Source organism: Balaenoptera musculus, chromosome 4 (assembly GCF_009873245.2).
Source record: "Balaenoptera musculus isolate JJ_BM4_2016_0621 chromosome 4, mBalMus1.pri.v3, whole genome shotgun sequence".
NCBI lineage: Eukaryota > Metazoa > Chordata > Mammalia > Artiodactyla > Balaenopteridae > Balaenoptera > Balaenoptera musculus.
This window is the reverse complement of record NC_045788.1, coordinates 60,487,875-60,501,502: the sequence shown is the minus strand read 5'-3', so window position 1 is coordinate 60,501,502 and position 13,628 is coordinate 60,487,875. Positions and strand designations below refer to the sequence as shown.

Sequence of the window (13,628 nt, the reverse complement as noted above, 5' to 3'; positions counted from 1 at the left end):
GATCCATGAAACTTAAAAACACTGGCTCAAATTCCTGATGATAGCTGCTTCTACTAAAGTCATATGTGCTACTGTTGGTAATTAGTTGGTACTAATTGCTTAGCACTTTGCCTACTCTTCATATATTGCTTTTCTTAATATTGATACTGTCTCTCGAATTATACTATAAACTCCCCCCAAAAATCAAAATAGGTTAAGTCTCCTTGTCACATGCTCTTACAGCATTCTTTATTTCATCCAAGTAAGCAAACATTGTTACTGGCAATCAATGTCCAAGCAGGTATCTGAAATTTAGAGTTATAGGTTGTAAACAGAGGAGAAAACAGTGATTAAGGGTAGAAACAACTCATTAAAAAAACCTAAGAATAATACACTTGCCATTTCAATAAACTAGAATAAATGTCTTGATCAATTAGAGATGTGGAGTGTGGTATGTGAAAAGGGTGCTCAGGTAGTCAGAAGCAGTAGGTCCAAGTATGGTTTAGCTATGTGATCTTGGACAAGTTACTTAATCTCTATGGATTTCAATTTCCTTTTCTATGTGACATGTATACAACAAAAGACCCACCATGTGTTTATTATAGCTACTGCTAACCTATTACAGAGTTTTCCCTCTGAGCCTACAGCTTCAGAACCCTTTTCAGTATAGCACTCCTGGAACCTCTATTAATTATCTACCTTCTGAGGATGAAACCTGTATGTCATCCCTGGACTCAATCACTAATGTTTCTTCCAAATCTAAAAAAATTCTATGACTCAAAAAATAAATAATGAGGTAAACTTCCAATAATTATCTGGCCTAGCTTGATACGATTTTGCAGAAATACTACACATAAGTCGAAAAAAGTTCACAAAATTCTCTCATAAGCTATTAAGAGTTAATATCTATTTTTTTAAGAAAGCATCCAGAGTTAAAATATATTTTGGTATTAACACTTGCTTCAAACTGAAAATCAGAATAAAGAAATATTATGGATGTTATGCTAATTAAATACACTATTAGAAAAGTTTTGTCTAGTTATCTGTAGGACTAGGAAAAATGGAAAAAGTCCCTCCAAGTATCTACCAAAAACTGAACACACACACTTCACTCTAAAAGGATAAAACAAAAGATTCTATTTACTTACTTGTTGAGAAAACAAACAGTAGAACTGATATAAAAACTGGGGTGTGATAAAGCACACATTCTGAAAAACAAGATTAAATGGAAATAATTGAAATATTCAGGTCTAAAAGAGAAACAAAATTTCTAAAAATGGCTATTTAAAGAGTCCAAAAATATAGTATCAGTTGATATGGTAAGTAGATCTGCCCATAAGAACCTGTCCGTATAAAATGGGGAAATAGGATTCCCATTTTATTAAAAAATGTCTAAAAGTAGTCTAGGCAGCATTGCAAACGTCAGAAAGAAAACACCTCTGACTCCTATAATTGCCAAGCAATACCGTAATTTTGAATTTATAACCTACCAACTATTATTCAATACTTTTCATTTATAGTACAATAAGAAAGGTTTACTTAAACTTTAGGGCTAAAATTGCTTTAAAATGCAAAAATATTTAAAATACAACAAATGGAATGATCAAAACATCTTTCCATTTCAATAGCCTTATGTCACAGCAAAAGTTATAATAATATGCTAGGAAAAAACTGCCACCATCATCTGTTAGCATTATGCAATCTACCTGTGTTCTTTCACTGGGTTGCAGCTATTAATTAATTATAGAAATATATGCAATATAGCACATTCTGATGTATTAAATGTCTTGGTACTCAGAGGCTCTTAACATGGATTCCACAGAACCCCATCTTTGCCCATAAGGGTCAAGAGATTAGGACAGTGTTTCAACGTAATTGGTTTCCTTGTAATCCTATGTATTTTATTTTATACATCTAAAACCTCTATAATTTGTAATCTCAAAAAAGATTAAGAACCTCTGCTTGAAATCATCATATTGGAGTTAAAATTTATTACTGGTTCAGGACAAAATAACAATAAAGAAATCAAACTAATTGTGTTCTAATTTGCATAGAATAAAATATTAATTTTAAGTGTGAATTTTGATGTATTCTGATAAATTCATACAGCCATGTAACCACCACCATAATCAGGTTGAACTTTTCTGTCATGCAAAGTTCTCTCATATTCCTTTCTAGTCAATTCTATCACCTGCACCCTTGGCCTCAGGCAACCACTGATTTGCTTTCTGTGAGTACACATTAGATTTATTATAATAAAATAATAAAAGGATATTCCATAAACTGTTAGTTTTACTTACAGAGAAAAAAATTTTAAGAATATTTTGTATGGTAATAGCATTCCTTAAATTGAAACCTCAAATACTCTGTCAGAAATTGATTCTAAAATATATCCATGAAACTTACCTTATAAAAAAAATACTGTACAAGGGTAGCTATTCTAATATAATAAAAATGACCATGAACAAAAAGCAATTTGGAGAGAAATTTAAATCTAGCTATTGCATAGTCACTGTTCCTTGCAGCTTGTCTTCCTTCTTTACCCATGATTCCTGTAATAAAGGGGACAAAAAGGTAAGTTCCTTGATAAATGATAAGTGTAATTTTTATGATGTATCTGCAAATACCTTAATTAACTGTAGCAGTTGAACCTGGACTTAGGATCACTATATCCTAAAATATAGTAGACAACAGATTCCCAAAAGGTTGCTCCACTTAAATCAAATATGTAATTAACACAAAGCTGTAACTTATACCAGGCATGTAACATCAATTTTCAAAGAATCAGAATATAATAAAATTAATATAAAAATAATATTAAAAGTTCAGGAACTAAGAACATTTTTAAAAAATTCTAATGAAGAGAATGCTATAAAACAGCTTTGACTTCACTATTTCCAATGAACATGAAAAATATGCAAATTGAGTAATTTGAACCAAGCAAATATGATGTTTAATGGTCTTAAAACTTTCATGCATAAGTCAAACACAGTGTGCTTTTTAAAAGAAAAATGTACACTATTACTTGAAATCAGTACATAATTTTATCTGATAAATATGAGAACTTTTTTTTAGGTTACTATAATTCTTTAGGTTTCAAAAGTTATTACCAAGTTTGTTTATTCAATATGGAAACAGCTTCGAAAAAATTAGTTTTCAAAATTAAAATTTTTTACTTTTGTCATAAAAGGATCAAAAATGTTCCAAAATGTATAGGTAAAGACAATCACCTATATTCACAACTCCTAGAGAAAACCACTATTTTTGGTCTATATACTTTTAGAATTTTTCCTTATGCATATTTCATGTATGTGTATTTAACATATATTAAAAACGAGTGCATAAAGATGGGATTATTTGTTTTGTAATCTGCTTTTGTCACTCACTACATTATGGACATTGTTTATAACATATGTGTTTGTTAACATATTCATTTATTTTCTTAAAAGAAATTCCTGGATGCAAAATTGCTAGGTCAATAGGCACACATTTAAAATTGTTATACATAATAGTGCAGGGTGTACCAATTTACATTCCCACTAACATCGTATAAGGGCATCTGTTAATCTATACCTTTGTCAATTGCAGGTTTTATCAATCTTTGTAATTTTTGCCAATCTGATAAGCAATTTTAATTTATATTCTTTTGATTATTAGGGAGACATTTTTTTCATGCATTTAGTATTCTGTTTAGATTTCTCCTTTTGTGACAACTGATGGCTCACACCTTTCAACATATTTCTACTAGAATGTTTTCCTTATTCTCCTTAATTTGTTAAGACTTCACATATAAGGAAGATTAAGACTGTCATCTATTTTGCAAATATTCCTTACCAGTTTGTCTTTAAAATTTCTTTATGGGAAGTATTTACTTCTGCCACACATACTGATCTTTTTCCTTTTTAGTTCCTTGTTTTGTTTGGTTTTGTACCTAAAAGATCCTTCCATACCTCAAATAACAGGATTATTCATTAAAGTTTCCTATTATTTTTATGGCCTTCAAAAATTATTTAAATCCTTAATCCATCTGGAATTTGTTTTGCTATAAGCAATGGAAAGGAACCCACTTCTTTTTTTCCAAATAACTAACTAGTTATATCAGTATTTTTTAATCAAATAATTTGTTTCCCTATTTATCTGAAACATCTCCTTCGTTATATACTAAATTTCCAGATGTTTGAACTGATTCTGTTCACTGGTCTGGCTGTTATCATATTAGAATCAAACTGTTATAAATACTGTAGCTTTTTATGCTCTAACATATGGTATAGGAAGTTATCATCAACTTATTACGAAGACTTCTGGGAAACAACAGTATACACACTAGAAAGAAAATGAAATTTTCAAAATGAAGAGTTAATAATCCCAAAGAGGAAGGAGTTGATTTGAGAGATACACTGGAAATATTAGACCCAATAACTACTCATCACATAGGCAATTCCAGTGCGAGGACTATCCTCTTTTCCAACTCTAAAATTTTATCCTTCAGCAAAAAACCCATAGTCTTCTCTTTTCCTTCCTCAATAAAATTATTGAGGAAGATAGGTCAGAATATGGTTTAAATAGGAAATGACTGATAATTTAGACATAATAAAATGATTTTAGTATTCTGAATCTAATAAAACTTTTAGGCAAAAATAGAAAAGAAATCAGAATGAAGGTTATTAAATAAGAAAGTTATTTGAAATTTTATAATTATATTATAGTTTGGTGTAATTTTCTGTCTCTAAAATTATCTTTAAAATAAGTCGCAGAATCTTTGATGAATAAAGTAAATAATAATAACATTCTAAAATGAGAATTTAAAACCATGAGGGTAACTATGTAAATCACAAATTTAGAGTTTTAAAATGATAAAATAATGTGTAAAAGTACTTTAAAAGGTACAAAATGGCAAGTAAAAATAAAGTTACTTTATTGGGAAGGATAATTGGCAAAGATAAAATTCACTAATGTGGTATTTATTTCCTTGAAAATTTGGAAGTAAAATATCCTAAATATTGGGCTTAATTATAATAGCTTTCTGATGGAAATACACTGTGATATATTACCCTGCTGCATTTAGTTTTCATTCATACATTTGATATTGTGCTTTAGTCTACAAAAGGAAAATTCAAAATCACCAAATGATTAAACCAACTTTAAAAGTTCAAGAAAAAATCAGTCACCTATGCCAACATGTGCTTCTTGTATCATGCTTACATCATTAGCACCATCGCCAACAGCCAATGTTATAGGCTTCTCAGGTGAGATTTTTATCAGTCTTATTACCTGAAAGACATACAACTAATTAGTTATGATAAAATTTAAACCTTCGTGTACTTATATAAAGTCATTTATCTGAAATGATCTGTTGTAAGAAAAGTAGAGCAATGAAAAAAATTTTTATATTAGACGATAATAGGCACCGAGGTTCACTTTTTGAGGGATGTCTCCATTAAGATGTTAGGAATGTCTTTCAGAAATGACACAGCAAAACAGAGTACTATCTTTGGATTTCATGATGGTATGTAAGAATCTTTTAAACACAGTTTAAATTTGTAAAAAGCTTAATAATAATTGTGTAAAAAAATAATTACAATTAATTGAACTTTGTCAGGCAATTTTTTTTCTTTCTCAAGAAATTATTCTTTTCATCTGATACAGGGGAAAGATAATTATTTTCTCCTGTAATAAAATTTTTAAAAATTTATAAAGCAATCAAAATTAAATTCAATAAAATCAAAAGAAAGGTTTCTTTGGAATACTTGAATATACTTTTATAAAGAATCTAGGAGGACTTCCCTGGTGGCACACTGGTTAAGAATCCGCCTTCCAATGCAGGGGATGCAGGTTCGATCCCTGGTCAGGAACTAGATCCCACACGCATGCTGCAACTAAGAGTTAGCATGCAACAACTAAGGAGTCTGCTGGCTGCAATCAAGGAGCCCACCCGCTGCAACCAAGAAAAAAAAAAAAGAATCTAGGCATTAGCTCTGTTTGGTCTCAAGTTTTAGTCTCCATAGACTGGGGGGAGTACATGGGTTATAATAATAATAAAATAGGCACTGTAAAAAAAAATCCATGAAGCCAAAAAAAACTGGATGTAAAATTTTTTAGATCTATATGTGAAAAAATGTGTTTAGATGTGCATTTCAAAGGGTATCCTTGTGAAGATTACAGTTGTAAAAATATTTGTATAGGCTATCACTTGAATCATAGTTAGCTGAACTTTAAATATTTCCTGTATATAGCTTCATATCAGAATTAATTGGCTTTTCAACTTTTTACTAAAGTTCTATTTATCACTTAACAGCTATCTTTAACAAAGAGAGAATTATCACTTTGTAAGAATGCAAGAATAAGCACAGATCAACAGAACCACCTGGAGGTGCAGATGAACTGAAGTCTTACAGGCTCCCTCACCAGTTAAGTAACTAACTTGTGAGACTTTAGTTATCACAGTTCAAATTTATGTCTCAGGAAAATCACAAACTGCTACCTACCACGTGGTCATTTCTAGGTCACAATGATCTATTTCTAGGTCATTATGAATAGTTGAAACTTCAATATTCACTGTGAAATTTCCAAAGGCCTAATGTACGTGGTTAAAATTCATATTATGAGAAATGACTGACCCCTAGTAAGATACATATACTGCATACCACCAAATGGAACTAGATGAGGCATTAACGTTAAAGAATACTTTTTTTTTTTTTAAATTAATTTTATTTTTGGCTGCTTTGGGTCTTTGTTGCATGTGGGCTTTCTCTAGTTGCGGCGAGCGGGGGCTACTCTTCCTCGCGGTGTGCGGGCTTCTCATTGCGGTGGCTTCTCTTGTTGCGGAGCACGGGCTCTAGGCACACGGGCTTCATTAGTTGTGGCACATGGGCTCAGTAGTTGTGGCTCACGGGCTCTAGAGTGCAGGCTCAGTAGTTGTGGCACACGGGCTTAGTTGCTCCACGGCATGTGAGATCTTCCTGGACCAGGGCTCGAACCCGTGTCCCCTGCATTGGCAGGCGGATTCTTAACCACTGCGCCACCAGGGAAGTCCCAAGAATACTTTTAAATCTAAATATCTTTATGGGACTTGTTATGACATAAACATACCTTTGCTTTCTGCAGTGGTGCCATACGACAGCACATTACAGCTGAACAATTTTTACAAACTTCCATAAATAGTTTTTCATGCTCCCTGAGTGCAAGAGACAGACTGGTCCCATCCACCACCAGACCATGCTGAATCACATGGTCCTCTGTAATTCTAAAAAAGAAAATAATTATATCCTCTGTAAGACACTTTAAAGCCATATTATTCAGACTCATCTAGTAAACAAAAGCTTCTTACTGAAAGATGGATCATTTACTCACAGACTTCACTGTTACAAAACTGGCATGTCAGGGAACAAACTGAGTTCTATCACTTCAAAGTTAAGATTAAGCAGAACTGAGAGTGACTGATATGATGAGTAAAACAGATGATATTCATTTTTACAATGAATTGGTATATACACGCAGTAACTATATTTTCTAAAATGTGAACTGTAACACATAATCTGAGGATATTCTCCCAAACTGTGAGTATGAAAAGTCTTACAAAAATAAAAAAGTTACTAGTTATACATTTAGCAAATCCTAATTTTAAAAAATTAAATGAAATCAAGAATGTTCAGGAAAATTTACAAGCTAGATTCACCGTAGGAAGGAAAGGAATGAAGGAATCGTAACTGTCTCTTGATATTTAACCCTACAATGGACTGTAATGCCACGTATTACGACAGTGGAACACTGATAACACCCCCCTTGTGGGCATAAACTACACCGAGGACTACTCCAAAGCATGACCTAATTACTGGCAGCTGGGCAAACTACTTGTGACAAGAAAGAGGTAAGAAGAAGAAGAAAAACAAAAAGAAAGATAAGAAGCTTGCATCAGTATGTAAATCAACTGTATTACTGAGCACACTATTTTGTTCAACTGCTTTACCCAGCTCCTCCTTTGGTAATAAGAGTTTCTCGTTGAAAGAAGCAGTGTATGTATATACAGATTTACATTCTGGAGCAAGCTTCTTATGCTGCTAAAGGCCAGCACTCAAAGTTGCATTGCACTAAATCCACCAAAAGGAAAATACTACATTCACCACTGGGTTCACAGTATAGCAAGATTGCTACTGAGAAACATCCATACATTTTCAATTATTTTTTCAGCTTTATTGAGATATGATTAACATATAACATATGTAAGTTTAAGGTGTGCAACATGATGATTTGATACACATATATACTGCAAAAATGACTACCACAATAAGGTTAGTTAACACCTCCATCCTTTCACATACTTTTTTGTGTGTGGTGATAACATTTAAGATCTACTTTCTTTACAACTTTCAAATATATAATATAGTACTGTTAATTACAGTCACCATGCTGTACATTAGATCCCCAGAACTTATTCATCTTATATATAAGTTTGTACCCTGTGAATATCATCTCCCCATTTCCCCCACACCCCAGCTCTTGGCAACCACCCTTCTACCACTGGCTTTTTAAAATTCCACATATAAGTATTTGTTTCTCTCTGACTTATTTTACTCAGCATAATGCCCTCAAGGTCCATCCATGTTATCACAAAAAGCAAGATTTCCTTCTTTTTTATGGTTGAATAATATTCCTTTGTGTGTATACACACACACACACATCACATTTTCTTTATCCATACACACATCAATGGACATTTAGGTTGTTTCCATTCTTGGCTATTGTGAATAATGATGCAATGAACATGGGAGTGTGGATATCTCTGAGATAGAGATTTCATTTCCTTTGGATAAATACCCAGGAGTGGAATTGCTGAATCATATGGTAGTTCTATTTAAAATTTTTTCCATACTGCTTTCCACAGTGGTTGTACCCTCAATTTTTAAATGACAAGTGAGAGGACTATTAAATGAGCAACAAGCTATAAAAACTAAACAAATACTGTAATTTTTTGTCTTCTAATACTTAAATCTTTTCTGTAAGTTAAAATGATGTCTTTCATAGTATGCCTAACAACTACTGTGTTGCATTACAACTAATAAGTGGTAAACAATTAACATTCACAACATAAAATTTAAAAAATGTATATTTCTTTTAATAATTCTCCAATATCCAAAATCAGCACCTAAACTATTCTTCCTCCCTGTTTGCTGAACTTATTTAGCAGCCTCTGCTGCCTCCAATGCATTCAGCATGAGCACCACCTGAGTACATGGCCTCATAAGAAGGAGTAGCAGCCAAGAGTAGGATAGATCAGATCAGTTTTCCTTGGCAACCTTCCCACGGCATACTAACTTAGGTTTTCCTCTGGACAGGTTTCATAAATCAGCATATTATCTCACAATCCATGGGGTGACATTTATGCAGTATGGAAAACCAGCTCACAGTTCTGGTACACAGTAAGGTAGCATCTGCTTATTTCTGTAGTCTCATGTCTCAATACTTCCCACATCCTCTCCCATCTATTCCATTCTCTGGCCATACTTAACTACTATCAATTCCTTGAATGAATCTCTCAGCTCTGGGAATTTGCATACATTGCCCCCTTTGTTTCTTGGTGTTACTCTCTGACCAGTTTACATTTCATCGCTGGAAACAACACAGTCGTGAGTTCTAATGTAGAGCAAGAGCTTAGCCTAGGCTAAGCTCAGGCTAAGCTTCCCTCTTCTGTCTACCCACAGCTCTCTGTTCTTGCCTTAGTTACAATTCAGTTGTGATAGGTCTATGACAATATATTTATTTCTGTTTTTCCTACACATTGTAAGTATTCTGGGAATAAACAATACACCTTATGTGACTGTGTTCCAAATGCCTAGGTAAGAGACAATCATTATATGTTTGTGAAGGACTGGATATATACACTAAAGCTTTCAAAGGTATGGAATTCTTTTGCTATACCCAAGATTTTTAGAATAGATACTTCCTGAAAGTCTGTAAATCAAAATCCTATTGACCTACACGGTTAACTCAGAAATGCACTCCAGGAATTCCCTGGCAGTCCAGTGGTTAGGACCCTGTGCTCTCACTGCTGAGGGCCCAGGTTCAATCTCTGGTCGGGGAGCTAACATCCCACAGGCCTCATGCCATGGCCAAAGGAAAAAAAGAAAAGAAAACGTACTCCACCAAAAAGATGGTATCTCTAAAACACAAGTTTCACACAGCAAGCCTAAAATTCATTTTAAGGTATAACCTTCACTTTGTAATACAGCTTTTGTACAAAAAGGGAAATGAACAATACCCATGATCCTAACAGACTCACTAAAAGCACATATATAGAAAACTTAAAAAAATTCTAAAATACAAGTAATAATTATCTTTAGATGGCTGTATTATGTTATTAACCATCATATCTTCTTTACCATTTTCAGTATTTTTTAAATGAACATTTATTATTTTTAAAATCAGGACTAATATTTAAGAAGTAAATGATTCTGAGCAAATAGTTTGTATGTTTTAGGGAGTTCTTGACATTATGATACTTAAATGTTTAAGCAATCACAATAGTGTCGGCACTGCTCCAAAACTGTAGTATAATTACCTAGATCAATCACCTTTTTGAGCTCAAGCAAAGACCCTTCTGAGAGCTGTACTGTCTCTTTAAAACATTCCTTAAGTAAGTTTTTCTCTGATGAAATCTAGAGGTTAGTATCACATCAATCCCTGCATAACAAATGTAAATCAAGCACTGAATGTACATTGACAACTGTGGCACTGTCTTTTCGTATTCGTTTTTCTGCATTAATATCACAAGACTGCAAAGACAGGTCCCTGCAGAATATCTCAGATGGCTACACACAAGCAACCCTGATGCTTACACTGAAGCACTCCTAATTTACTGTAAAAACAACTGACTGTGTTAAATGGGGGCTCCTAAATAAAGTTGATCTACCTAAAAAAGCAGGTTTAGAGAAAAAGAGAACGCATTAAGAGCATAAATACCTATGAAATTATCTTTGAACAGTAAAATGCAGATTAATTTCCCTGTTTGGTCATGTGAACCTCATCAGTGGTTGGCAAATGTTTTCTGTAAAGCGTTAGAAGTAAACATTTTGATGTTAAGTTTTGTGGGCCATGAGGCTAAACTGAGGATATTATGTAGGTAATTATGCTACCAAGAGGAAACAAATTTTGACAAAAAAAATTTTAAGTAAAAAGTATAATAATTAGGGCCTCTCTCGCCTTCTGAGATGGCCCACACTCTTGTCTGTGGAGTGTTTCTCCCTAAATAAATCCACTTCTTATCTATCACTTTGTCTCTCACTGAATTCTTTCTGTGATGAGACATCAAGAACCTGAGCTTCATTAAGTCCTGAGGCCAGTCTTTGAGTTCTGCTGGAACTAAGGCCCGCACCCAGGTGGAGGATGGAATGATGATGTTGACCCACATGACTTCAATCAACTAAAGCTTGGACTCTACCAATCGTGGCCCCAATTCTATGCTGAATTCTCCTCTGCTCAAGCCCCTTCATGAATATGCATGTACCCTTAACTTAAAACTTCCCCAAGTTTGCTGTCTGGGGGAGACACTATTCTAGGAAGGATCCCCAGTGTTCTCCTTACTTGCTGCAAGTAATAAATCTTTCCTTGTCCCGAAAAAAAAAAAATTAAGTACAATTTTTAAAATAATAGAAGTCTACTAATGAGGAGAACAGAAACCTTTTTTTTTGCAGGGGGAAGAACCCCAATTAATTTTGATTAATTGGGGTTCAAAGTTCATGTTTCCTATCATCAAAATCAATTGCACATGTCCATCTGTTAATGCTGATCTGTAATGAGATTTTACATTTTATTGCAAAAGAACCATCTGTAATGAGATTTTGTATTTCATTTTTGATTATCTTTTCAAACAGGCAGTATATTAAAGCATATTATCACTGAATAATAAACACAATGCTTTGCCACCTAATTTGATAATAATCAACACTCCACTATGTTTTAAGAGTGTGATATTAAAAGTCCATTTTTCTTTTCATGTTTGGACATGATGGTTAAATACTGATAATAAAAATATACTAAAATGTCATATGGCAAAATGTGTGGCACGGAAAACATGAACAAGTTATAATTGTGTAGTATAGCAGTGAGAAATGATAAAAGTGCTTTATAAGGTCTCTGTCCCAATTACTCAACTGTGCTGTTATAGTGCAAAAGCCTTCACTGATGATATGTAAATGAACAAATGTGGCTCTGTTCCAATAAAGCTTTATTTACAGACACCAAACTTTTAATTTCATGTAATTTTCACACCATGAAATATTACTCTTCTTTGACTTCTTTTTCATCCATTAAAAAATGTAAAAATTATTTTGAGCTCATGGGCTGTAAAAAAGGCAGTGGGCCGTATTTGGGCCCATGGGCCATAGCTTGCTGGTCCCTGAACTCCATGATCCAGATAATTATATTCTTACCTTCTGGCAAGCTGCCTCAACTTTTCAGCACATTCACTGTCTGACGTCTGGTTTATAAGTTCAAGGATGTTCATCGTTCTGTGAAAATGTCCACATGACAAACTCACACTAACAGCTGTTTCATGTTTATCTCCAGTAAGTACCCATACTTTGATACCAGCCATTCTCAATGCTTCAATAGTTTCTCGAACTTTATCTTGTAGTCTGAAAATAAAAGAAACAAAATTAGTAGTAGAGAACACTGTTTTGACTGTATTTTAAGTATAAACCACAAAGTACAAATAAGGTAATTCCGAACTCCTTAACCTAGGAATGTTATAGTATGGTAATATAACTGAATTTTTTTTCCATTAGGGAAAAAATAGGAATAACCAAATTAGTGACCACCTGGCTAATATAAAATCTACAACTGTGTGCTAACACATGTTTGTCACAATGGGCATTCCAGAGTTGTGAGGCATTTTAGGTGACAGATACTAAATGATCGCCTGGGTCAATACTGCCTTAATGAGAACATTTGTGCAGTCTCACAATTGTAAGGTTTCCTTCCCTTCATTTTGGTTACTGATAATACTACTGTAAATGTATTTGGTTTTTTGAAGCTCACAGGGTATTGATATGTTGGAGCACTATGTAAACTTAAATGTAAAATCTACAACTTCATATTTTAAGAGTGTATCTTCAAAGTTGATTTTTATAGAACCAACTAACTATATAGTCTTCATAAACTCATTTTCTTAGAAAGTCTTAAATTTCAAATTAGAAGATTTTCTCTTTTTTTGGCAAGAAAATCTCTTACCTCATTAGTTCAAAAATCAGACTGTGGACAATAATGGTCTACATATAACCTCAGGGAGTCTCAGAAATCTCATGAGGACAACTGAAAAGTAAATGAAACCCTGGATTTTAAAAAATGCAAGCACCTTTAGATCTAGGGGGTAGAGAAAAACATAACAATAGGCTTAATTTGTAGAATTCAATTTAATTCAAGAAACTGTGAAACACACATGGAGAGAGATGCTGTGAACAAAGGCAAAGAATAAGTAGACCTCAAGGAATTCACAGGCTAACAGAGGACAAAGTCTTCAAACAAATAATATACTGCCACAAGGACAACAACAGAACTACCTACAAAACATGGAGGCTTTCCAAAGAAGAGAATTTTTAATACTATTAGGGGTTAGGAAAGGTCTTCCTGGAGTGGGGGCGATATATGAACTATGG

General features: G+C 33.5%; 1 protein-coding gene across 7 annotated transcripts in view; it reads right to left on the bottom strand.

The window, feature by feature from the left end:
- ATP11B (ATPase phospholipid transporting 11B (putative)) overlaps positions 1-13,628 on the bottom strand; it is a 128,190-nt gene that overhangs the window by 38,009 nt on the left and 76,553 nt on the right. For all 7 annotated transcript variants that reach the window (XM_036851894.1, XM_036851895.1, XM_036851896.1 and 4 more), the window contains 5 exons: positions 12,405-12,608; positions 7,069-7,222; positions 5,148-5,250; positions 2,386-2,531; positions 1,128-1,187 (listed from right to left, as the gene is read on the bottom strand). In XM_036851894.1, the coding sequence (XP_036707789.1) occupies positions 1,128-1,187; positions 2,386-2,531; positions 5,148-5,250; positions 7,069-7,222; positions 12,405-12,608 (667 nt within the window). The remainder of the gene's footprint in view (positions 1-1,127; positions 1,188-2,385; positions 2,532-5,147; positions 5,251-7,068; positions 7,223-12,404; positions 12,609-13,628) is intronic.